Here is a 27,539-nt window from a genome sequence, read left to right as displayed (position 1 = left end):
GCCAATCTTATCTGGATTAGCTACCTTAATCTGCTTATTTTAGTCAACAACTCAACTCAGCCTTTTTCTGAGCATAAGTAGATGAAATTAATCGAATCTCCTTGAGCATCTCATGTGATAGAAATTACAGCACAGAACATGACCAGTAAAGTAACCATGTTCTACAAAGCTTACAGTAGGACACTGCTTTACTTCGTGCAGCTAGGCTTCAATGACAAACCTATGACGAGCTCAGTTACTGTACCTTGTGTAGGAGGCCCATGCTTGACAGCTCCCTCTCGCTACTCCCTGAAGAACACGATGTGAGCAGAATGATGTAAAGCAGGAGTTCACTATCTACCTCTAACATGCATGAAAACACTCCTGACCGTTCTTTCCTCCATAAACCTTCAGGCTACAAAAGGAGTGGGTGCAGTTTCCATTTCTCCTTGGACAAATACAAGGCAGGGTAGAATTGACCTTCAAGATAAGATTTTATTACAAAAATTACACAAAATAGAGGTTTTACATTGTTGCTGTGTGGCAACTACAGCTGGATGCCTTCCAGAAGGTGCACTTGGTTACTTACCTCGATGTATTTGCATACAGTAGCACAAAAAATCCCTCAAAACCCACACCAGTAAAAGAAATGCAGTAGCTGTTCCACATCTGTTTCAAATGTAGGTTCTTTCTCAAATTTTAAGTCATTTCACAGACAAGAGGTGAGAAGAGTTGCTATGGAGTACAGAGTTTAAAGACAGTGAGTTTGTTCCCCCACTCCCCAGCTTGACATTTCCATGAACATGACTGTCTTCTCTTTGTAGAGAGGGCTTCAAGGGCAGTGCTCAGAGTAAAGTATGAGCATCTAGGTAGTTAACAAAACCTGGGATGTTTGTAAACATTTAATTTATTGGCATTACTTACAAAATAAAGTATTAGACCATGATTTTCCATCATGTCTGTGTCAGTATATGGTTTTATTGTTTCATAACAAAACAGAAGGAGAATTGGAATACATCAGAGATCCCAGATTAATCAAGCTGCAGACAGGGTCCTATGTTGTCTTCCTAGTTGCTCTTGCACCTAGGCTGACATGCAAACGTGTGACTGTGCTGGGATGGCAAAGAGTGTCTGCAATGCCCACGAGCCCCAAAGTAGGTCAGATCCTGCCCCACTCTCCTGAAGCCACGGCATTACTTGGTCTGTGCCGCCTGCTGCAGGTTTCCTCTTTCATCCTGGAGATTGCTTGAAACCGCTGCCACTGCTGTCATGACTGCACCGTCCCCTTAAGATACCACATTCCCCCATAGCTCACACAGCAGTCCTGGAGAGAAAGGGAAAAGCCCTTAAGGTCTTGGAAACCATTGTCTATCTTGGAGACAGCAACTGTGATGATGAAAGTACCCTCTCCAAAGCATGAGACCAGAGCAGGTTAGCTCTCCCCTGAAGACTGTGTAGCTTAAATGAAGATGACAAACACAAGAGAGGCAAGGGTTGAGAGTCCACAAGGAGGACAAACAATGCAATGGCAGCAAGAAACTATCTTTTTGCGGGGGAGAAATGGGGATCACACAGAAGCCAACTTAGGAAAGGTTGTGGGGAGGGTGAGGAGACAAGGGGAACTGAGAGGTAAACACAGGCTGAAGCTCATGGCAGCAGGAATGGGCTGGAGTGTGAAAGCAGTGGCCAGATCAGAAGCATTTCAAGACACATGTTCTATGATAATGAACTGTCAAACCTCAGAGCTGTGCTTTGGTATTCTGACCACACCTCAGCTAAGCTTACAGCAGCTAAACACTGCAGCAAAGGACTTCACTGAGTGGGTTTTTTTGTGGTTCATGTTCTTATTAAGACGAGCACCAAATCTCTGGAGTTCCAAGCTAATGGCTTCTCTTCCTTTTGCTCCCACCCTCCCATTTAGGTAATTCAACACAGGCTTAAATACTGCTGCAGAGCTGGTGCTATGCAGCTCCAAGGGGAAAAGTATCTCCTGAAATCTTGGGACTTGCACATTGCAATAACAAGAAATGAAGTGTGGAGACCAGACTTGATTCGCAGATGCAGAACCATGTTAAAGGCAAAGCAGCATGACATAACACAACCCATGGCTGATCACACAATGACTTAGTGTCTTACATATAACCAATACTCAGTTCTTTAGGGGAAGGTATGTTTTCCTAGAAACAGGTTATCTGTTAAAGAGCAACAGCATCATGAAAACCTAATGCCAGTGCATTGTCTTGATGTTCCAGGAGAGCCGATACTTGAGCTCATCTAGTTGCTTGACAAATCTCCCAGCACAGGCAAGCCACATGAAAAACTGTCTAGCAAGCAGAAATGTCTGAGCTTATTTTAATGCTGAACAGACCAGGTTCTTTCAAGCAAGACCAGTTTGCTTATTATCACAGCAACAGATCTGTAATTTTTCACAGCCACTATTATTCTGTTGCCAGATCCCAGTATAATAAAGTACTTAAGCACTTGTCTTATTGAAGTGGGTGACAGTGAGCAAAGGTCCAGCAACAATGATTAAGTACTACAGCAGTTGGCAACTTTCTACTTAGCCATCCTGCACGGTGTTTAAAGCTTGTGCCAGTCACGGCCCGTGTGGTCCCAAATTTACACTGTAAACTGCTTTAACAAGTAAATGGTGCACCTTCAAAGACAGAGATGAAAGGACTCAAACATTCACAAGGAAATGTCTTAACTACTACTTTGCCTGCTTGGTTTGGCCAGGGTTTTGCTCCATACACTGCTGCATGTTCTTTTCAGTGTGCTCTCCAGCATTAACCAACAGCAGTCTGCTGGTAAGCTGAGAACACTCTGCAGAACCTCCCACTCCTTTGTGTCTAACTCCACATTATTTTTAAATAACTCTGAAATATCACCTTTACTATGCTCTGTTTACTGCTGGTTGTGGATGACAAAGGTTTTTGTTGCACTAATACAAAATAACACACAAGTTCAAATCACTGCTCCTTGGAGGAAAAGGAGGCAGAACGTTTTGACAAAAGCAAGCCAAAGAAGAGGCTTTGATCTACATTACAGCAACTGTTCTGTCAGTTCAAGGTAAAATACAATCCTTTGCTCAAACCAAGATTTAAAATTTCCTGCATTAATTGGATCAAACCCACAGCAGAACAGGAACTTACCTTTAGCACTCTATCCACCTCCTGCTTGTTGAGATCCTCTCCACACTCCTGGCTCAGCTGGGTCTGGATGACGTTCCTGCGCACTCGGTAATTCTTCGAGAAGATTTCCAGCAAAACTTGGCGATGCTTTGAAAGAAAATGAGTCAGAAATACCCCGTGAGAAACACTCCTGTCCCCTTCTATACATCAGTCCTGCATGTGCCTTAGCCTGTACAAAACATTCACTGAACTACATCAGAGGATCCTTGCTTTGTAATCCTGGACCTGTCCCATATAACTCCGCTCTCTAGCACAGTAACCTTGCCTCTGATGGCTCTACAGGGATCTCTCCACAACCCATGACCAGACCTGCACCTGTCCTGTGACCTGAGGGACCTTCAATGGGACAAGAACATGCTGAAGAAGGGGCTGCAACATATTCCTCTCAAATACTTCCACAGTAGTTCGTGTGGTCCAGTCCAGCCAGGAAGTTGGACATTGCTTGATTCTCTCCTACAAAAATTTATTTAGATCATGGACACAGGAGTTACTTTGTCCATCCACGCTTATTTAGGCACCTTCCCTTTCACTTCATTTACTCTGATAGCAATTAAAACTCAGGAGATGCTCACATGCTGTAATAATTTCCTGGTTTAAGTATAAACAGATGCATCAGGTAACATTATTTAATCTCTGGATAGTGTTGTGTTAGCATCAAAATAAAAAAAAAAATTGGTCTGGATCCTGGTGTGAGGCCTGCATCAGAGAACCCTACCTCCTCACAGGTTCTAAATTACCTGTATTCCATTGAGCTAGGTACTGACATGTTACCAACCCAGCCTGTTCCTGCACACACTGCCTTGTCTTGACACAGCAATAATCATCCTGCAAGCTAGGAGCTTCCTCTCAACTGGATGTAGGCTGGTATTGATAACTGGGCACTTCAACAGAGAAAGAGGAAGACTTCCTGCAGTGCCAGTTAAGAAACACAGACTCAAACAATGCCCAATGCTGAATAAACACATATTGGCAATGTCACTTATTTTTCTCTTTACCTGATCGTAAGTGTCACCAGCTTCCCAAAGTGCATAGACCTTTAGTTCATCTGGTGAAGCAGCAGTCTGTGGAGGAAACTGAGAACAAGAGACTGTTAAAAATAACCACCTATTTAATGAGTTCTGCTTAATGATTCTATGAGGCAGTATCCCTGGACACTGATTAGTGAATAAAAAATGTTGTTGCCGTGTAATGAGAACTGCTGAGACACTGTAAGCTCTTCTCTCACTCCACGCCTGCCTCAGCATGGCCTGTCCTGCAGCCATGGGGCAGCCACCTTCTTAAAGGCCTGACAACTTCAACAGAAGCTGATGCATACCAAACCTGTCTTGAGGGTCAGTCCTGCAGCACACAGACCCTGAATCAACGAGGGACTAACTACAGCCACGGGAATGGGAGGAGCACCAAGGCACCGTGCTGTGTGCCTTGATGTGCCCAAGCCATGTCTGACTGATGTTTCTGGCCACAGTGGGGCAATCCATACAATGGGCCCTGGTGCCAACCATATCAGAGCTTTAAAGGAGAAATGCTGGGCATACTGGCATCCCATAAATTTTGCATGAGGACAGCTTCCCAGTGGTGGAAGGTCAACCACCACATACCAGAACAATCCTAAGGCTTGAAGCTCAGCTGGTATTTCACAACAAGATGTCTATATTTTTCCTGTTGGAAGCATTTCCTTCCAGACCATCCAAAGCAGCATTCTACTGAGAGCACCAAGTGCATTGCAGGGTCTTTCTGGAAGATTTTTACATTTACAGTGACAGGTTTTAGAGATTCAGACTCTGTCCTGTGTTTAGCTGCTTCACTAAGCCCAAGTCAGCGTTACTGACAAGTACTATGCTTCCATGCATTTGTCATTGCTCGTTTGGGGCAGACTACAGGACTCCAAAGTCTGAACCCTGATGGACAGCAAACCAGCCACTTGCTCGTTTTAGCCTCCCAAAATGAAGTGGTTTTGATTTCCCCCTCATTCCCTTCCCACCATGTTCCAAGATAGAGAAATACATCTGCTTTTCTCTGAGACAGAGGCCTCCCATCCCTGCACACAGGAAGGAACACAACTGCCTTCTCTCCATGCCCCAAACTCCCCCCAAAATTAAATGTTATCCATTTGCCTTAACATTTGCCCTTGGAGCAGTAAGTAATGAGCAATGCTGGAATATGCCTTCACTCCTGACATGGCTCTTCCTGTCTGTCACTAACAATTTATTCCTTGCTAACTGCCCAGACGACCTAAATCAATCATCTATGAAAAGCTAACAAGCCAGTTCTGATTGTTCCAATACCTCTCAATCCTGGCTGCTGGTACAAACCAAACCCTTTCTTCCCAGCCTCCCTCACAACACCAAAAGACTTATGCACTGCAGAGTGAAAGATCAGCTTTTCTTCTCACACTTTGCTTACGATCTTACTGCAAATTGCAAGAGTTTTGTCCAGCAGGAACTGCCTGGTGGGACTGGCAGCTTTGGCCCCCATGTTGATCTAAATGGCTAGAATACAACAAGGTTTTACACTTGATTTAGAGCCAGGAGGCAGGTTTATTAGGGTTGCAACATCTGACATAATTCTCTTCTCATAAGGACACTCACTTCAGAGGAATAGTATCTGTTGTATGCCTTCAGCACAGGCGAAAATCAAATACTTCCAGCTTCCCTGCAGAAAACAGCTGCAGCAGGAAAGACAAAACACAGGGCACTGGGAGCAGCTGATACAAGCTGCTTTGCTCTGAGGAAGTCACTGGACACAGACCTGGAGAGCAAACTGCTCCCACATCAGCCACATCTGATATGCAGCTGTGTTTATCTGGCCATTCTGCGAGGCAATGGCTTGCAAACCAACACAATACTTACTTGGGAAGAAAAATCCACAGAATCTCTTCCTTACTCTGCACATTGCTGCAAACACTGATGCCAACAGCACCCTGCTTGCTCTCTGCTGTCACACAGCCTGTCCCCAGGAGCAGGAAACACCATCAGTGACTCTTCACAGACATGCTCCTCTGTCCAAACAGCTTTACTGTCTTGCAATCCACCATCCCTTTGCCATTTTACATTCATTATCTTAGTCTCTATTGCCCCACCTGCAAATAGCTCTCCTCTGCATTAAAATCCTTCTTCAATACATTTGTCCTGTGTCCCTCCCCACTCTAAACCCCCAGAGCTACTAGTACAGAACTTTCAGGGGATGAACTGCTGCCCTGGGACCCAAGGGCTGCCACGTTAAAACAGAAGCTCCAAGGGAGGAGCCTTTGGCTTTGGGATGCGTCTCACAAAAGCACTGAGCACACCCTAAAAACAGCCACTGCCAGGCAACCTTGCATTGTAGCTAAACCAGACTGAAAAGGTCTGAGTCCGCCAGAAAATACTTATCAGCTGGAACAGTCCTAGAAGTAAACTGTTGAGCTTTCCTCTCCAGGAGCCTGGCATCAGCACTACCGAGAAGGCTCAACATAAGCGCAGGGCTGCATTCCTCTCCTGCTACCCAAGCCAGGCAGGATGCCGGCAATGGTTACATCATTTCCTCATGCCTCAAAAATATCCTCAGGATTTGGGCAGAACCTTGCAACTGCATGGACCATGGGAAAGAAGATGGCAGGAGCCAGCCACCCCCTACTAGTGTGCAGGAAATGGGTGCAGATACTCAGGAGCCAGATTCCTGCGCAGACGTTTCCTGTGGGGCTGGACACAGGCTCAGCCTGCACAAGCTCCAGGTACACATGGAGCCAGCATCTGCTGAGGGTGCCTCTCCTGTCCCTCTCTGATGGTGGCAGCAGCAGCAGCCACTGCACTTGGGTGCGCCTGCCCAGGATTCAGTTTCTTTACCTGACAACACCACAAACACCGGCAAGCACAGCACCCTACAGGCATCCCCACAGCCTCACTGGCAGTGGAGTGGCACCTCCTCTGCCTCCCCACAGATACACCCGGGGTAAGCCCTGGGTGCAGTCACACAGCTTTATAATAAATCCTGCACCCCCCAGTAAGGTTTCAATTGCCATTTTCAGCAACGTACTCTCTATGATAGGGCAACACGCTGGCCAAGACTGCCTTCATCCCCCACAGAACATCATTTCAATTACCTCAGATCATTGATTTTTATCACCAAAGCACTTTCAATTATAGAAAACTAACGAGCAACTATGAAATCCCATGCTAAACAACCCTTCAGGCTTTCCCTAAGCTCAGGAGCCTTCATCAGGTTCTGACAAAATTGTCCAGGGGAACAATCAAAAAATACCAAAGTGTATGAGCCCATGCAAAGAGAAAAAACAGCCAAAGCACCTTTGCCATCTGCAAAGAGCATCAGTGCCAGGCATAGGGGTAACTATTTACATTGTTGGTACAGACTCCTGTACAAGATTCTGAGTTTTGCAGTAAACTGGATCAGCAGAACTAGAACTTACAGCAGACCTCCAGCAAGAGATGTTCCAGTGTCCACTACTTCTGCACCTCTGTAGGTCTCCTGTAACAGGGGTTTCCAGACAGAAGGAAGTTCCCAACCACCTCTCTTCAGGAAAATTTTATTTTGGTTGCTTCTTGAAAAAACAAACTATCCCACTTTCACTCCTCATAGCCTTTAAGCAAAATATAGAAGGGATCATTTCCCAAATCCTATAATTTCCAAAGCAAAGAAGTCCCAGACCCAACTAATAGAGCAGCAACAACAACCTCAGCTATTTACCATTAGCACAGCAAATGCACACATTACACCACATACACAGGAGTGCCCAGCCAGCACCAAGAAGCAGGTCCAGGCAAACACTACCCCAGGACTTGGAAGCTGTCAGGAGAGGAAGCAGAAAGTACTGAAACTGGTGGTCTCCCTAGTGGCATTCCAGGTCTATTACTTGGTTCTCAGGTGCCACAACACGTACTCTGCACACGACTGAACATGTTGGTTTTGCCCCCTTGTAGCAACCCTACTCCTTAGCTGAGTTTCAACTCCCATGCTCCAGGCTCTCTCTCTCTCATCAGCCTGCTTGCTCCCTGCTCTTTCAAGCAGTTCACACATACCTCTTCTTCTCTCCCCAAAGGCAGCTCCCAAGCACTTTCTGGTTGCAACCCAATCAGCACTGCCAGATGTCTTGTAAAATTAATTTCCTTTTAGGCTCTTTCCCATGATGCCAAATTCCTTTTCCTTTCCTAAGCAATCTACTGTCATACAAACCTGCTCTGTCTCACACAATCACAGATGTCATTTCCATAAAGACAAAGAAACAAAGACACCTCTGCACAGTCTAGAAGTAAAAGATCTGACCAACAAAACCTGCAGCAGATATGGTTTGTCGCTTCCCAGGGAGCTCTGCTGGGTGTGCCTTGCTGCTCCCAAGCAATCAATACCACCTTTCATACTCCAGCTGTGTCCCTGCCCTTGAGAGAAGAAGCTTGTGCAACCCCAGGGAAGATGGGAATCTGGAATTGTCTTAGATCATGTTAGCAGGAGCAAGTTGGGACAGGGAGTCATTGCTGCCCAACAGCCTGAATATGTAAACAGAGCCCCAAAGACAACCAAGCTATGCAGCATACCACAGAGAAAAGAAAGCAGGGTGCAGGGCCTGCCCGAAGCAGGACACCAGACAAACCTCTAGCAGCTTCAACATATCCAATACAGGACAGTCAGAGCACATCTGTTCTTCCAATCCACCACCACAGGACACAAACATTCCACAGCTCAGACATTTAACTGCATCCCAGTCCCTCCACCCCAAAGCACACCAAAGGAAAAAAAAAACATACTTACAGGCACCAAAATCTGTTTGCAGCCAGTATCCAGCACCATGTCCTGTAACATTTTGTCTGAAATGCCACTGAACAGGGTATGTCCCGGAGGCAGACTGGCTAGGTGAAGGTTAAATAACCGTTTAAGCTCGCTCAGGGTGAGAACAAATTGTTTCTTAAAGGTTGAGGACACAAAGGCCTTCAGTTCCTGGGCTACCCGGTCAATGCAGCCTCCAGGCAGGTGGCCATTCAGAGAGTCCATGGAGTCCTCCTCCACGTGGAGGCCGTTGATGACGCCGTTGTTCATGCCCTCATGGGCCGAGGTATCCATCGGCTCCTCGTCGCTCACGGGCTCCTCTTTAATGCGGATATTGGACACATCCATCTTGGCTGAGGTGTCACTCGATTTCATCTCTGCCTTTTGTTTCTGGAACTCCTTTTCCAGCTGCCCATAGTTCTGCTTGACTTTTGCTTTAGCCATGTTGACCCTTTGCTCTCCAGAAACCACCAATGGATGAGCTAGTAAGAAACAAAAGATACCATAAATCTCACCACAGCCAGCGCTCCAGTCTTGCACAATGTTTCTTGAAGGGCTCATAGTGAAATAAAAGGAGGAAACATCATCTGCTTGTGAAATATCTAAGGCATGAATCCAGTTTGTTGATCAGATTTTACTTAACTTCAGTTTTTTTTGTGGTTGGTTGGGGTATTTTGTAGGGGTTGGTGTTTGTGTGTGGTTTATTTTTAAAGACAAACATGAAACATGTTGACAATTGTAAGCCTGATACTTGGGGGAAGGGTATTCCACTCAAGGAACTTGAAGCAAAGCCAACTCCACTTGGGTCAATCACCAGGGCCTTTCCTGCACAGCAAGAAACCAGGATGCAGACTGTTCAGACATCTTTACCTCTCACAAACACTTCATTGCCCAACAATCCTTTTGGGCCTTCTTTTTTTTTTTGTTTGTCTGTTTGTTTTAAGAGTATCTAGTGGCTGGTGGGGCTGATGCAACAACTGCCAGCACAAGGATGTCTTATAGATACAATGAGGAGAGTAAAGGGGCTAACACAACCTGAACACTCCTTTAGCATGAGGTGAAAAATACAAAGTCCAAGACCCTCTTATTATTATTATTGCTACCCAGTGATAAGGAGAAAGCGGCAGGAAGGAGTCCATTCCCATGCAACTCTGCACCTCTTCCCCTGTTCTCTCCATACCCAAAGTTGAAAGGAAGGGGTGTGTTGGCAGCAGAGGAATCCAGTCTCAATGCCAAAGGAAGGAGTGCTATGTTTAAGGCAAAAGCACACCCAGCAGACATTATCTTCTCTGCTGCTAGGCTCGCTAATCCCCTCCTAATAACCCAACACCAAATCCTTCCAAGCAGATCAGACACAGGATATTCAAATGGACTCATATGCTCATTTGTCAGGTCTGCTTAGACTCTTCATTGGCTGCAGAGTCTGGCAAGGAGCCAAATGCCTGGCTAAAACTCTCTGGAATCTGAAGTTTTCACAATCTTTTAGGATTATGGAGCAGCTTTAATATTCTCACTGGCAGTCATGGTGAAGGATGTCAACAGGAGAGAGCTTCACACCTCCTTACAATCCCCTGCCAAACACATTCTCCACTAATTGCTCAGCCCTCAACCACACCACAGAGAGCCCAGTGCAAATCAGGGGAAATGGAAAAAAAAAAAAAATCATCTCATGCACATTAGCTTGCAAAGTGAGAGGTGAGAGTTACTTGTGCACTGGCCTAGTCCTCTCTTTGGGAGCTGCTTACACCCTTACACCAAAAAAGCTGCCTTCAATGGAAGTGGATAACAGAACCAGCTGATTTTACACTGTCAAATAGGAAGCTCACTGTGCCTACTCTGCTACAAGGACGCTACAGTGAACTTGCGTCACCCCAGAATCAGTGATGTTAGTACCAACCAAGATCTGTCACAAATAACCCAGAGGAAATTGCAAGAAAGGAAAAGATATTAACAAAAACAGGGTAAGTCCCCACCACCTTCAAAACCAGAGAGGAACTTCAAAGCTTCACCCAGGAACATGGAAGGAAGCATGTGCTTCAAGATGATCCAAGCACAGTTTCATTTACCTGATTGTGCCTCCTGTTTCTTTGGTGTCAAATGCTCCTTTAAGAGACTATAGACCTTTTCTAATCTGAAAGACAAAATATCCCAGGAGACTTTCAGTTGTTATGCCCATATGCAGCCATGCCAGCTTTACCCATCAGCTAGAACAGTCAACTTCTCCAGGGAGCCAAGGGACAGGAATGACCTGAATGATGCAGTAACACCCCATCACCAGCCCACTGCCTGGTGACTGTGAGGGAAAAAACTTCAGAGAATCACAAAATCGTTTTGGTTGGAAAAGATCTTCAAGATCTTCAAGTCCAATCACAACCTAACTCTATCAAGTCTGGTGCTAAACCATGCCCTTAGCACTCTATCTCTGCTCCTTTTAAACACTTCCAGGGATGGGGATTCAGCCACTTCCCCGCGGAGCCTACTCCAGTATTTGATAACCCTTTCAGTGGAGACGCTTCTTCTAATATCCAAGCTAAATCCCTACTGGTGCAAGCTGAGACCGTTTCCTCTTGTCCCATCACTTGTTACTAGGGAGAAGAGACAAACACCCATCTTGCTACCACCACCTTTCAGGTAGTTGTAAAGAATGATAAGGTCTCCCCTCTTCCCTCAGTCTCCAAATTAACACTCAGAGTTCCCTCAGCCAATCCTCATAGGGCCTGCTCTCCAGACCCTTCACCAGCTTTGTTGCCCTACTCGGGACCTGCTCCAGGACCTCATAGCTGCAAGGCAGTACAGATCAAATTATCAATCAATGTCTGCAGAAACTTAGTACTAGATAGTTGTTTGGTTTTAGCTAATTCCCCAAAATAAAACAAGTCATTTACTTGGCCTGAATGCCCATCCACAGCATATGTTGCCTTTGAACTATATCTGGATGCTTCTTAACAAAGTCTTCATCGTAAGGGAGCATGAACTCCCAACCTTTGTTTATTCTTGCCACAGACATATGCTCTAGGAAGTCTTTCACATCTTCTGGACAAAGCTAAAAGAAAAAGCACAAGTAGTATGGAAGTGAGTTTACACGGGGCACATGCAGCCATGCAGCAAGGGGCACTGTTCTGTAAGACAGGAAGAACTGGGCTAGTTTGGTATGTATGGGGCACCTCCACAGATACACACCCAGCTCAGTCACAGATACTCATGTTCCTCTGCAGCACCAACACTTTCACACAATATTAAAAGCACAGGACTTCAGAGAACAGTGGTGTTTAATCACCTGACAGTCAAATAGCTCCTGGCATACATTGTGAAGAAAAGGGAGTTTCCAAACTGAGATGAAAAGACTCTACTGTGAAGAGAAGCCCATTCTACAGTGTTAACTTATTTTAGAGCTGCAGGTCAGACATGCTGCACCGACACATGCACAGCTTTTAAGCAGCACTGGATCTTAGATTCCAAAACAGATGGTTTGTGCATAACATGACTAGTATTTTACTGTTTTACAGAAATTATTTGTTGTCCCCTTTGCTTAATGTATTTCATTCATTTGCCGGTTTTAACAGAATATTCTAGTGTTTGTTTTTCTTTAAAGCCTTTATTCAACAGCTGGCAAATGCTGAGAGAGAAGTTGCTCCTTTGCAACACACTCAGAGCAGAGCAGCCAGTGTGGACTGCACAAGCACCCATCTGCTTTGGTACACCACAGTCAACTTAATTCAAACTGTTTCCAGCTGGCCACTGAAACAGAGGACAAGATACATTCCAGTGGCTCAGCTACACAGCCAGCCATATCCTCTGAAGTAGTGATACCTGTGGGAGCTGAAAGCAGGTATCTATACCTGTTCCAAAGTGAGGGCATGCCTGGCGAGCAACTCTGCATGTCAACAAGAAGGCAGATGCTGTGAACCTGAGAAAAAGCAGCACCCACCACTGACACAAACAATGCCCACACATCACCAACTTCTGATACAGCAAGAAACCCCCCAAATCACTCACTTTCGTGACTGCTGCCACTTCCTTTCTCACAACCCAACGGTCCTGTGTGAACTTCCACATCTAGGAAGGCAAAAAAAGAAAGTAAAAAAAATAGTAACTGTATTTAGCAGGCCCTGTTCAATGATGTTACCAGAAAAATGCGAACCCTATTCCTTTCAAGAAGGGGATGTTCAGCCAGGTAGGTAAAAAACACTTTCTGGCCCCTTCTGTCTTCAAATAGCCCTGAACACAGTATCAAAACCTTCCTGAGTCCACAGTTTGCCTTGGTGAACCTGTAACTACAAAAGATGTGAAGAATCTCTTGAACTCAAAATCCATTTAGCTTCCAAAAAGAAACAAAACCAAGAGATCTACTACAGTGATGCTGGGACTCCAGAAATCACACCTGAGGCTCAGCTTCCCACATACCTAATCATCAACCTAGAGAAAGTCTGTGATTCACCCACTTCTGTTAATGCAGGGGCCTGTAAAGGCTGATGACTGTTGCCTTTCTGCAGCACACAGCCCCCTAAAAAGTGCCTGTTCCCTTCTCCAATGCACATCACAGTCACAGTTATGCCATGACAGCCTGCCACTCACATACTTGTCCCCAGTTAATGGGAAAGCTGTGAACTCTGCAGAGCAAATCCTGAAGTCTAACAATCTGAAAAGCAGCTGCTGAGAGCAAGCTAACAGGATACACAAGGACTGAGGGCAGAACACTGTCTGAATATGACCTTTGATTTCTTCCTGTCTCCATTTAAACAGACTACACTCTCTTTTAGTATTTTAAAAGTCTTTTCTTTTGTGGAAAATCCAAAATCTCATTACTGCCAATTTCTTTCTGCCTTATGATGTCATCTTTGCATCCTTCTCTATGATTCAGCTTCTCTCAGCCCACAAACACACAAACCCACCACACTCCCTTCAGGGCACAGGGCATTTCTGGTGTTCAAAAGGAAGCAGATCTACCAGCTCTCCCCTGCATGTAACTGAGGCAGCCATTTCCCACTAGGCCCTTCACCCTCACATAGAGCCAAGGCTACTCACATTCTCTGAACTTATTATCTGAGAGTCTGAGGAATAAACAGAAGCTTTCATAAAAAAAAAAAAAACAAAACACAAACAACAATAACAAAACAAATTACTTTTCACCCTCCCCAAAGTACAGCATGGAACAGGTAGACACTAAAAGTCATTGTCAGCTATAAATAATTTTTAATCTTATTTCTGACACAATTCAAATGAAAACAATTTACATTTTAACTGCTAAAACACTACTGCTTACTTAGCATAATAATTCCTGGTACCTAGAACTTTAGGTATCGTGTGTCACCTAATCTGCCATGTCCTAAAGACTTATGTCACTGGGTCACACCTGAATCCAGGTCTCCATATGGCAGTGTCCTGGGCAGACATCAAGGCACAAACAGTCTGTTTCCATCACCATCAGTTTTATCTTACACTAGTACTGCAACATTCTTAGTCTCTTGCACAGTGCGCTCCGATTCAGAACTAAATCTCACAAACAAATTCTACAAACAAGGGGAACAGTCAGGTCTAAGAGAAAAAATGAGAGCAACGCTCTTGTCAGCTTCTCTTTGATGGTGCAGAAACAATAAAATGAATATGAACTTAGGAACCACTCAGAAACTTAATTCTTTCAATGGTTAGCAAAAATAAACACAATGCAGAGGCTGTTCCTTTTTGCTGTGGTTACGTGTGTGTTTACAAGACCTGTATTCATTTCAACTTCCATGTGCAACTACTGCTCACAAAAGGTGCCTGGGAACAAAGTCCTTTCACTGATTAACAGCTCTGGGGAATAAAGTCCTTTTTAAAGATCAGCAGTGCATGTTCAGGGCGCACAAGGCTTACCCACACTGCCCTTCTGAGACCTCACAGTCCTGAGCCCATGGAAATACATCTGGAGAAACAAGAACTTTATTATCCAGTCCTGGCTTTTCTGAAGCCCTACATTGTGAGGGTTATGTGATAGTGGCTCTACAGCACATATTAGAAAGGGATGAATACTGTTAATGACATATGATCTGAACCTGCCAGCCAGCCACAAGGTCCATCTGCACTGACACTCCCATGACAGACTCATAACAACATCTTCAGGATTAAAGTAAAAATGTTTGGAGGAAACACCTTATGGTAGTAAAGCAACAGAGTTTTGCAATACCATGGCCCTACAGGGAAACTTCACCTGTGTTTTCCTTTAAAAACAATGCAACTTTTATACTTACAACAAAGTCTCTTCCTCTACAGAGCACTTCTGCAGGGACCCCACTATGTGGACTAGAAGTATCTTTTGGGTACAGTACATCACTGTTAATTAAAAAGGAAGATGGATCAGTTACTAGGTGCTCCAGAAAATCAGCATTGGTGAAGATCAACACAACAAACATGTCTTCCCTGTCCTGCAGTTAAATTATACCTTTATGCAAAGCATAGTTTTCATTAAAGGAATTAATATTGGTGTAATTATACCACTGCAATTAGACTAGTGCAAAAAGGCTTACACCAGCAAAGCACAGCCTTGTGGCTAGCAGGTGTGTGCCACACAGGTACAAGCTCTGCTTTGTTCTTGCAAAGCCTGTCCTCCTCTGGCTCAGTGTAAGCAAGACCAGAATGATCCTAGGAAATGCTTAGGCTAATCTGGCAGGCAGCGTGAGGAGGGTTTATTTCCTTCCCAGCAATCAAAGGCTTAAGAGAGCAACTACAAAATGTCCTGCATGAAGAAAACCAGCCCTGAGATCAACACTACCCAGCTGGATGACATTTGTTAGCATGCTCTCCAAAGCCTCAAGGTAATCTGGATTCATGATCTTGAGCCTTACCCAGACTAAAGAAATGGGTCCCCTCTCTGTTTAAAGCTCCAACATGTGACTGTGTTGCTCTGTGCCCAACCATTCCAAATACACCACATCTACCAGAGATCCTCCTAGAGACCACATCTACTACACATCCTCCTGGACTAGCAGCAAAGAATCAACTACAACAGAAGCAACCTGAATGTTAATATGCTGTCTTCTAACCTGCTTCCAGCTTCCTTCTGAACTGGCTAGAAGGATGGCATGAAATGACTGGAGGGACGGCAAGGGCTGCTGTAAAAAACGATCACGTTGCTAATACAGAGCTGTATCACTACAGCTGCAATACATCCTGCTAACAGACTTGGACTGGTAACTGGTGCCACCCATCTTAACACAGAGCTGTTCCAGAGACTGTAATTCTCTGCATGCAGTGCTCCACCCAGGTAGAAACATCAGACTGCACTTTAGAGCTCAATTCCCAGTGGGATGCTTTATCCTAATAAACAGTAGGATGATAAAGAATCCTTTTCACCTGGTACACTCAATACCCCATGCTTGACTTATTAAGCAGGTAATACATTCTGGAGGGTAGCTATCAGCTAACAAGCAGCATCCGCTGATGAACAGCAAGGTGACTGCACAAAGACCTTTCTTTGACTGAACTAAGGTAAGAAATACTATAGCTGACAGTGGTTTAATTTTCTTTGTTTATATTTGACAGTAATCTGTAAAAGAATTCAGAACAATCCTCTCACCAAAACCAAAAACAATTAAAGATGATATAAAAGAATTTACTTAACTCCAATACAAAATCAGATTACATCACTACTCAGCCACGATTTTAACTTGGGTATGTACTAAGGTATTATCCTTTAACATCAAGCCTTCAAATTCTGAGTATCTGACTGCACTAAAAAGCACCAAACATTAAATCAAGATGGCTACTTTGGGACACAAGGAAGACGAGCATATAAATCCTATTGTTCTGATCCTCTCCTTAAAGCAGAAAACCATGTCCCAGTAACAAAGACGAGCCATACCTCTTCACCACCCAGTTTCCCTGGACCAGCATTGCCACCTGCTGTATACAGCGGAGAACTGCTGTAGAGTCTGTCCCAGAGCCTAGCAAACTCATCAGATTTGCAAACGGCATCACCTTCACTGAAAGGCAACACACACACCAGATTAAGGCTTTCTTCGACACACACCATACACAGAGTTATAAATCGATTTATGCAGCATTTCATAGTCAAAGCTTTAATTTAGGAAAAAAAATGAAAACCTAAGTTCCACCAAGTTCCCCTTTGCACAGTCATTTGTTCTGAAAATATCTACTTGTGTTGCACCGAAATTGATTAGCTTAACTGGCCCCAAAGTAATGCATTAATAAAATTAAAAAATAAAAATTGGCTTTGGCAATATTTGGAAACATAAATAGCTGACAAGATAGGAAGCTCCCAAGGCAAAAGTCCTCAGGGTTTACTCTGTTCCGATAGTAATTCTCAAGAGACAGAATAAAATTCCTGGATGACACTCAGAAAGCGTGTATTACTGAAAGCTTCCCAGAAAATGCCAAACTGCAGCTTTCTGCATTAACCTTCAACTTATGATTCATGCTCAGACCCCACATTCCAGCACAAACCTACTGGAATAGAGGTACCCAGAGAGCTATCATCAATTAGAAATTATTCTAGGAGTGAGCTGACTGCAAACACACAGATGAGCAGTCTGTTGTTATTGCTCTTCTCTGCACAATGGGTCTTCTCAAGGAAAAGGCTGGGATTTGATTCTTCACAGAATCAGACAGACAGACTGTCTAGTGGGGTGGACAGAATTGTTCTACTGGGAAATGTACCTTATCTCAGGCAATTATAAGTCACAAAGTAAAGCATTACAAAAGCTACAAACCATTCTTCATGAGGATCTTAATCTGATCAGCAAGGGGTAAAGTTCTCAGCTGGGCCATAGAAAGCACGTTGCTGGGAGCCACTGGTTTGTCACTGCAGATAAACAAGCAGATTTGCAGCCCATGAAAAAAAGTACCCAACCAATATGGACTTTGAACATTCTGTACAAACACTTACTTCTCTTCCTCTATGCTTGGAGGCATCAGCATCATTAAATATTCACTAGAAGAAAAGAAAACACATCCTTAAAATGTTTGTCTTGGGACTTTCCAGGTTTAAGTAGTTATTTCTTGCTCAGAGCAATCCTACTTGTCTGAATCTACAAAACAAACACTATCCTGAAGAAAGCTCTCCTCCTTCCTCTCCCACTTTCCTCTACAAATTCAGTTATTGACATTCATGTGCCCAAAGAGAAGGTATGAAATAAATGGAGGTCAGAATCCCAGCTGTCCTGTTCTAAAGAAGTGTCCAAACAGAAGAACTGCAAAAGTAAGCACATTAAACACAGGTGTTCTGACACAGCTAACAGGGGCCATGTGAAGTCCTGTAGACAATCAGGCCAGCATCAAGCAAAAGCCTTTTCTAGCCATGCAATTATCAGTACCTGTGGAGGAAAGAATCCAATCCAAAAGACTTGTCAGAATACCTAGATAGCACTGTTTCACTGAGATTTTAGGAAAAACACACACCACTAAGTCTGCCACTTCCTAGTACTTGGGCCATGGTTGTATCAGATTACAGCGAAGCATTACTCCTGATTGCATCATCCTGCATAGCAGCAGTCACCAAGAAACAAAACCAAATGACTAGTGCCAGGTCTCTCACAAATCATTAAAAAATAGCTTTATAAGCTTTCTTTAAGCTCAGAGTTGCTAACCATATAAGTTACTAGCTCCACGATTTTAATTTATTTTAACCAGAGAGACCTTTTGTTTTCCTTTACAGTGCCTGCAGTCCCAATAAGGTGGGGCTGTGATAACGTACAAGAGGTTACAATCCCAAGTGAAAAAAAATAGTTTTAATCTCAGAGTACAGGGAAACAAAGGAAACAACTTGGGTAAGTTGAAGTCTAGTTTGTTTCTGCATTTTTTAAATACAGTTTTTATCAAGAACAGAATTACCAAAGAGCAAGCTTTTAAGGAATATACCGGCTTATTAGTTTGAAAAGAATCCCAAAAGATTATTGCAGTTTCTGCAGAAAATCATCAAACCCTTACCTAGGAGATTTAATTAATTCTGTGTTTTCAGCAAGGCCGTGACCTTGACTAAATAAATACTGGCGCTCGTGTTCAGAACGGCTGTCCTGGAGACATGATAAAAAAAAAAGAGTCACAACCACATACTGAAAACATACAAAATGCCAGACAGCTGGATTTCTCACTCCCAGCTGTGACCACCCTGTCACTACTGCACCATCCAAGTGCTCCACCTCACTAACTGGTGTTCTGCTTTCACTTTCTTGAATGATGCTCACGAGATGTAGGAACATTTCTGTTGCCCTGACTTCAGAATCTCCAGACAGACACACATGTGGGTCAAACAGGATTTCTGACACTCAGATGACTGGGCTCCCCAAGCTTTTCACAAAGTGCAGCTCATAAGCCAAAATCTGAGTGATCCTTGTTCTCAGGCACCTCCTTTACGTTTGCCTGCAAATCGATATTATCCAGCAGAGGAGGTACAGAGCACTGCAGGGCCTGTTCAGGCCTACTTTTCATTATCTTTTGAAGATTCCCTGACTCCTATGGGCTCAGATTTAAAAACAGTCCTAGTCTTGGCTGAGCCTCCAGGTCCAAGCAGGCTCCTCAGCAGCAGCCAGCATATACCTACCTTCAAGCCATAATAATGAAGATGAACCCAGTGCTCCTCTGCTTGTCTCTTCTGTAGGAATTCATAGGATTGAACACGTCGTTGTCGAGCTTGTTCAGTCTCAGGGCGTGAGAATCGGACCTGGAAGATTTGGGCATCGTTAAATAGAGTCCTGAAACCCTCGTAACAGAACACCTGTATTATTTCTTTGGTTCACAAGTAACAGCAGTTGGAAGCCCTAGCTCAAATAAATGGAGAGCAGCCACATGGAAAGAGACCTGGGGGTACTGGTCGACAGCCGCCTGAACATGAGCCAGCAGTGTGCCCAGGTGGCCAAGAGAGCCAATGGCATCCTGGCCTGCATCAGGAATAGTGTGGCCAGCAGGAGCAGGGAGGTCATTGTACCCCTGTACACAGCACTGGTTAGGCCACATCTTGAGTACTGTGTCCAATTCTGGGCCCCTCAGTTTAGGAAACATGTTGAATTGCTGGAGCATGTCCAGAGAAGGGCAACGAGGCTGGTGAGAGGCCTTGAGCACAAGCCCTATGAGGAGAGGCTGAGGGAGCTGGGGGTGTTTAGCCTGAAGAAGAGGAGGCTCAGAGGAGACCTTGCTGTCTACAACTACCTGGAGGCTGTAGCCGGGAGGGGTTTGGTCTCTTCTCCAGGTAACCAGCACCAGAACAAGAGGACACAGTCTCAGGCTGTGCCAGGGGAGGTTTAGGCTGGAGGTGAGGAGAAAGTTCTTCACAGAGAGAGTGGTTGGCCATTGGAATGTGCTGCCCGGGGAGGTGGTGGAGTCACCATCCCTGGAGGTGTTCAAGAAGGGATTAGACATGACACTTGGTGCCATGGTTTAGATAGTCATGAGGTGTAGGGTGACAGGTTGGACTCGATGATCTTTGAGGTCTCTTCCAACCTTCTTGATTCTATGATTCTATTCTATGAAATCACTCTTTGCTCTCAGTGCCATCTTTATGCTTGTGCAACAAGGGCAAGTCCATCTTGCTTCCCCCCTCCCAAGCCCAGAGTCACTGAGTTTTCCTGTCCTTTAATTTAGGTGTGAATTGTCATGCTTTCTTGTGAACTGTTCCCTGAACTATCTCAAAAGGGAAAGGTGGACATACAGTAATTTGCTTAACATCATCTTCAGCTTCATCCTGGGATGAATCACCACCTGTAAAAAAATACAACAGCATAAACACAGCACTGCAGTAAAAGCAGCCAAAATCAGTCTGTTAACTGTTTGGAAGACCATGCAGGAAGAAAGCAGCATTAGCAACTACATAACCATGAACACAATCCCACCTTGCCAAACTATGGCAACATGTGACAGCACCACACTGCCCCTATGATAGGTGTCACTGCTTCCATGGGAAACTTTCCAGTGGCAGTGGTGACACACTCCCTACTGCTGCCCTTCAACTCAACCCACCAGCTCCCATTTCTCTGTGAGTCCCCCCACACTATGCCCACATCTAAGCAGCTCCACTGAAATAAGATCCACAAAACCATCTGAGAAGTGGCCTGATAATCAGTATGTTGTTATAATAAACACTTTCAGAATATAATGACTCTGATCAGTAAAATTATAGCAAGAACTTGTATCTTACCTCCCAAAAGAAAACACAGCTCATGAAGCATTTACCTTCATTAGCAGCTTCTCTTTCTCGGTGTTTTGCATCAGCCTTGTCCAAGTAGGTGAAGCTTGGCCTCAGCTGAAGAATTCCATGTAGTGGAGTCAGGTGAAGTTCACCTGAAAAAATGAATTAATATTGGCTAAAATAGTTTTTCTCCCACTGCACAAAGCCAGCACATTTCATTATCTCCCTTTGACACTGTGCCTTCGACACTGTCCCGCACCACATCCTGGTCTCCAAACTGGTGACACATGGGTTTGATGGGTGGACCATGAGATGGATACAGAACTGGCTTGACAGCTGCACCCAAAGAATGGCTGTCAATGGCTCCATGTCCCAGTGGAGGCCAGTAACAAGCAGAGTCCCTCAGGACTCAGTCCTGGGACCAGTCTTGTTCAACATCTTTGTTGGTGCCATGGACAGAGGCATTGAGTGCACCCTCAGCAAGTTTGCTGATGACACCAAGCTCTGTGGTGCAGCAGACAGGCTGGAGGGAAGGGATCCATCCAGAGGGACCTGGACAGGCTGGAGAGGTGGGCACAAGCCAACCTCAGGAGGTTCAATAAGACCAAGTGCAAGGTCCTGCATCTGGGTCGAGGCAATCCCAAGCACAAATCCAGGCTGGGCAGGGACTGGCTAAAAAGCAGCCCTGAGGAGAGGGACTTGGGGGTGCTGGTGGACGAGAAGCTCAACAGGAGCTGTCAATGTGCACTTGCAGCCCAGAAAGCCAACCATAGCCTGGACTGCATCAAGAGAAGTGTGGCCAGCAGGTCAAGAGAGGTGATTCTCCCCCTCTACTCAGCTCTGGTGAGACCCCACCTGGAGTACTGCATCCAGTTCTGGAGCCCCTATTACAAGAGGGATATGGACATGCTGGAACGTGTCCAGAGAAGGGCCACCAGGATGATCAGAGGGCTGGAGCACCTCTCCTATGAGGACAAACTGAAAGAGTTGGGGCTGTTCAGTCTGGAGAAGAGAAGGCTCCGAGGTGACCTTACTGTGGCCTTCCAGTATCTGAAGGGGCCTACAAGAAAGCTGGGGAGGGACTTTTTAGGCTATCAGGTAGTGATAGGACTAGGGGGAATGGAATAAAGCTGGAAGTGGGGAGATTCAGGCTGGATGTGAAGAAGGAGTTCTTCCCCATGAGAGTGGTGAGAGCCTGGAATGGGTTGTCCAGGGAGGTGTTTGAGGCCCCGTCCCTGGAGGTGTTTAAGGCCAGGCTGGATGAGGCTCTGGCCAGCCTGATCTGGTGTGAGGTGTCCCTGCCCATGGCAGGGGGGTTGGAACTAGATGATCCTCGTGGTCCCTTCCAACCCTGACTGATTCTATGATTCTGTTCTATGATTCTATCTCTGTAAAGGCACAGCTTCCATTGAACATAAATATTTAATACAGTAAAACGTAAAAAAGGATTGAAGTGGAAAATTTATCCAGTGCTCAAGATATCAAAGAAGTATGAAAGACCAAAGCGTATTTCTGTTACTTTCCTTTTTGTGTTGAAACCAGATCTTGAAGTGAGCCACAGTCTGGCTCAGAACTGAGCTACAGTTCAGGAGACTCCTAGTAGAATAGTCACCACTGAAGACAATCTATGTATTCTCATCTCATCATAACAAAACTTCATGATGGCATTAGGAAATGAGAGAGTGACAAAAAGTGTTGAACACGAAAAGGAGACGGAGATAGTAACATAAATAACAATGATAAATTTATGTTACAAATGTGTATTCAGGCTACCATGCACCATTAAGATCCTGGAGGCATCTACAAACCCACAGTGTTCTTATATGACATTTACCACTTTGCTAAACCTTCTCAAGGGTTCTGGGGACACTGCTAAGGAAAAATTTTCCTTTCTTTGAAGGCACATCAGTCAACTAAAACCTAGGTTAAAAAAATAAGACAAGCAGGTCTTATTTTAACCCTGAAAAGAGCATCTTTCAATCATGTGAGAAGAAAGCAAAATAAAGGTACCTTTTTTATAAACAGCAGCTGCATAGCGGGAGACATTACTTGCAGCTTGTGAAGAGCAGAAAGTTTGCTTGTCCATCAGCTTCCTGCAGAGAGATGAATGCTGTGAGGTTGTACTCTATGGACAATGTGGTACAGAGATGTTAAAGGCCTGAAATCTTCCGTTCTCAAAATGCAGTATCAACAACTGCAGCAAATACACATTCTCATCTTTTTGTTTGCAACTCAAGATTCATAATGCACACCACCAAAGAGGTTACTTACAAGAAAAACTCACTATGTAACTGTCCAGAGCACACCCGAGACTGTACAGACTCTTGTTCTCACCTTTCCCTAATCCCTGCTGGACATATATATGCCTAGGCTCACCTCAAAAAGGAAAGGAAGGCAGAGAGGATACCTACGAAGAATAGGTACTTGTTTCATCTGTACACGTGCCATCAACGTTGAGAGCAATCTGCTCTCCCTTGCTGCGACAGTAGTTGGGGTTCAGAGTGTCAATGGCCATTTCAAGTTCAACCTAAACAACATGACAAGACAGGTCATTACCACGGCAGAACCACAAAGACATCAGTGACAGCTCAGTCCCACACTTGCTAACATTTCCATAGGTTTACAGCGCATTTAAATACATAAAGGGCATCTATCACATCCCCAGGGCAAATCTCACACAAAGTTGAGCCTTACTTAATTTTTTTTTTTAGGACAGGGATGTCCTAAAACCCAACAAGCTAGAGACACAAACTGCCATGTAAACAAATGGCAGCAGAAAAACAAGTGTTCTTCAGGCAGTCTTGATATACACCTTCATGTTGTTGGGTACCTTCCACTACATTATCAGTCTAGTTTACCTACCAATACATACCAAGTGTACAAGCAATATCCTTCAAGCCTCCCCACCACTGAGCATTCATTTCCAATCTCTCACACTTAATGTACGTTTCCTTTTAATCTGAGTATAAAGCAACTGTCCTCTTCAGAGGCAAAGGCCTTAATTCTGCTAAGTTTCTGACTGCAGCACTGAATGCTGACTTCAGTTACTCCTGATTTACACTGGCTGAAACAGAAATGAGCTCTAAGCTTTTAGTCACAAGAAGATCTATTTCCTGCCTCCAACTTTAAACCTCTGACAAATGTTCAAATACAAGCATTTTCATGCTTGGCACTGCTCTTAACATACTACATACAATATAACTTTTCTCTTAGGGTGTGCCAAAGCCCTTATAAATTCATGTATCACAGCTATCACCCTGTTTTTAGTTCCCCTTTGCATTACTTGTAAGCTGAGGCAGTTGCAAGTCCGTGGAGGAGTCTGCATGTAAACGTTTGCTACATTTTGAGGATGACTTCCCAGACACAGCATGCATCCTAACTCCAAAGTTGAAACAAGCACTCTCCTGAACAGTTTCCCAGAACAAAATCCTAGCATCACAGACATCTTGTTCTGTGTTCTTAAATAAAACATTTTAAAATCACAGCCAGAGTATGGGGATGTATTTACAAACAAGGGCAATCATTCTGCCTTTGGCTGCACTTTCATTACCTGTACAAACCCCACCAACTTCCTCAAAAGGACAGTTGAGGATTCACAGCCAGGCAAGAGAGAAATCCAGACCTGCACTGACATTAAGACAGAGCATGCCTCCAAAGCTCAACCCTTTTCTGATTATTGTAAAAACCTTTCAAATCAAGCTGAATTAGCACAAGCACCTGCAGACTGAATTAAAATTAGTTACCATGTTTCCCTGAATGACTCTATTTTATATTAAAAGAGTGGATTTTCCATCATGACTTTTAATTTCTCTCTTTATAAACTACTTTTATTCTAAATCCTACTTTACAGACACAACAAAAGCCTCTCCCACACCTCCAAGCACAGAAATCTGGTCTTGCAAGCAGCTAGGTAGTTGTAACAGTTTAATAGCATGATGTGATTTTTCCCAAGTGCATTCTGCACAACACAGAACAGCTTTTACAGACTGGACTCAAATGATGACCAACCTTTTGCTGCTTTGGTTTTATCTTCGCTGATAAATGTGTAACATCATCATATGTCATGGAAGCTGGACGAATGGGATACTGGAAAACAAAGCAACTTCATCAACCCTCTTCATGTACAAATCAAAGAACTTCACAGAAGTTAACTCAATCTTTTCTGTCCCCTCACATGTAGACCCACTTGCCAGACAGATACAAGAAATCAAGAAAATAAATTACTTGACTGATTTGTGAGTCATCAGGGGATCTGGGAGTACCAACTAGAAAACTTGTTGCTTTCCCCTCAGCCCTCTGCTTTTGTCACTGCACAACCCCTTTCCTGCCCCTCACGTGCCACAATAAACAGAAAAATGGTACCACACACTAGTCCAGCAAAAAAAGTAAGTACTAGAAGCAATTAAAACTTCATCCCTCAGCACTAACTCCCTGGATAGTTATTACCTAAAAGCAAAATATTTATGGGTTTACACAAGTAGAGTTAACTTACAGGACATGGGCCACATGTAGCTAGTCAGAACACAAAGATCCAAGTTTAGCCATGCGGGTCTCTGTTCTGAACCATTTGGGACAGTGTGGTATTCAAATGAAACCCTTCAGCCACAGCAGCATCCTGCTCAAGAGCTGGCATTTCTCCAGAACACTCACAGGCACCATCACCAGCCAACACTTACTCCTTAGATGGGGCAACTGTGAGTATCTGAGAGGAAAGGCTGCATGGCATGATCTAGTATGGCTGGCTGCCTCCAGCCATGATCTGCTGGCACATGTCATGCAGAGGTTCTGTACAAGAGGCAGTGGGCATCACTGGCTTATGATGAGCATTTCATCTAGCAGCTTCAAAAGACTGCCCATTGTGTAGGGGAAAGTGAATCACAAGGAACAACAGACTTCCACCTTCCTACCATATCTCTACCTTCAGTCAGTAACCCTAAACCTTCATCTCCACAATCTAAGCGGGGAGGTCTTTTGATTCACACTAATTATGAATAAGGATGATGACTTAAATAAGGCCACTCCTGAAGAAATGTTTTAGTAAATATAGCAAATACCAGTAATGACAGAAGATGGCCAGGAGACTGCAAATTTTCCAAACTGTGATAAAAAGACATTACCTACCCAAAGCACTCCTTTGGGGTGGTTAAAGGAAGAGATTTAAAAACAAGCCTGTGCCATAAATGACCACTCCTCAACTGATTGAAACCCAAACAAGTTTGCCTATATTCAAGATCTTGGCAGACTGAAGAAGTAAGGGAAGTTACTGTGTTTTAAATTGATTTCAAAATACCTGAAACAGATACAGCTTCTCCAGTAGACTTCTGGCCAGGAACACATCAATCTAAAATGCAAACCAAACAACTTTCATCAGATGTCAGCTCTAACTGATGGAACCTCAGATAGAAGTGGAATCCCTAGAGCTCAAACACTGACAATTTTAGCTTCCCATTACAAACTGCAAGATAAAACACATTCATGGCTCTTGTCAAAGGTCTCCATTCTGCCAGTTTTTTCATGAAATTGCAACTGCCCTTTCAAAAAAAAAAAACACCAAACCAAAAACCCACTAAGATAGGGCAGCAGACAGTGGCTATAGTTGTGGTTTTGCTCTAAGGAAACTTGGCAACTGAATGTGAAATGCAGGATTTTTTTTTCCAAGGGGCTGAAGTATATCTCTTATAACAATTATAGAAAGAGGAGGAAGCTCTCTCTTCGGCAGCATGACTGAGAAGTAACTTCCTTAGTAGTATTTTGTCCTAGAATCTTTCTAAATCAGACAAGAGACACCCACACCCCAAACCTGATTCAATATTAGCATTTGGCAACCAGCAGCAAAAATCCACAGCTCTTTCATGAATATCACACATGGAAGCCACCATTTCAGATACACTCCTGACAATTCCCACTCCTTTTCTCATTGCTTTTCTCCTTCTTATGAGCTTGTCCTTGCCTGTACTACTGGTGTGTAAATTCAGACACAAAGTGAACAGGACACTGTGGCCACTCTTTGGGATGTAATAGTTTTTTAAAGAAGTCCAGAATCAGAACAGAACCATTTGTTTTATCAAGAAGGCATGAAACAGTTTATTTTCATATTTAATAGCTATTAGCTCATTGATGTCATTCCAATTTTTTACAGCTCTCGGAGACATGCAATAAAGTCACTGGACACACAGCGGTAGAACCAAGTTCCTCACTTGTATTCCTCTTCTGAAATGGGAAGACTAAAAAGGGTAAAAAAACCTGAGCTGAGTCTGCCAACATGAACACCACTGTTTCAGAAAAACATGTATTTGGCCCACACAACTTATTTATTTGCCACTGCTTATCAGACAACCACTGATGTTGATGATCATTGTTTCAGCAATGTAAGAACACTGGGAACTATAATGCTAAAAAAAAAAAAAAAGTCTCATGTACAGTCACTGCTGCCACAAAGCACTTCTACCTCTTGTAAAATTGGATCATCTTCTTCATTTGCCATGCTAGGATACAGAAAC

At 44.0% G+C, this 27,539-nt stretch overlaps 1 protein-coding gene across 4 annotated transcripts; it reads right to left on the bottom strand.

Annotated features, from left to right (window-relative positions):
• Positions 1-529: 529 nt before the first annotated feature.
• POLR3E (RNA polymerase III subunit E) lies at positions 530-27,523 on the bottom strand. 4 transcript variants are annotated; one of them, XM_054391380.1, is made up of 21 exons: positions 27,488-27,523; positions 26,330-26,380; positions 25,048-25,125; positions 23,451-23,566; positions 23,050-23,132; positions 21,084-21,191; positions 20,563-20,612; positions 19,459-19,578; positions 18,846-18,931; positions 17,806-17,850; positions 17,630-17,721; positions 16,762-16,882; positions 15,152-15,233; positions 12,921-12,980; positions 11,810-11,967; positions 10,991-11,055; positions 9,808-9,833; positions 8,910-9,380; positions 4,166-4,243; positions 3,132-3,257; positions 530-1,303 (listed from the first exon to the last, which is right to left on the bottom strand). In XM_054391380.1, the coding sequence occupies exons 1-21, from the start codon at positions 27,521-27,523 to the stop codon at positions 1,247-1,249; spliced, it is 2,109 nt and encodes a 702-aa protein (XP_054247355.1). In that variant the 3' UTR covers positions 530-1,246. The 4 variants fall into 4 exon arrangements, with proteins under 4 accessions (XP_054247355.1, XP_054247356.1, XP_054247358.1 ...); XM_054391381.1 differs by having other exon boundaries at positions 3,132-3,194; XM_054391383.1 differs by lacking the exon at positions 3,132-3,257.
• Between the last annotated feature and the right edge of the window lie 16 nt (positions 27,524-27,539).

The sequence above is a fragment of the Indicator indicator genome, chromosome 22, assembly GCF_027791375.1.
Source record: "Indicator indicator isolate 239-I01 chromosome 22, UM_Iind_1.1, whole genome shotgun sequence".
Taxonomy (NCBI): Eukaryota; Metazoa; Chordata; class Aves; order Piciformes; family Indicatoridae; genus Indicator; species Indicator indicator.
Note: the sequence above shows the minus strand (reverse complement) of the source record. Positions and strands in the feature narration are given on the sequence as shown.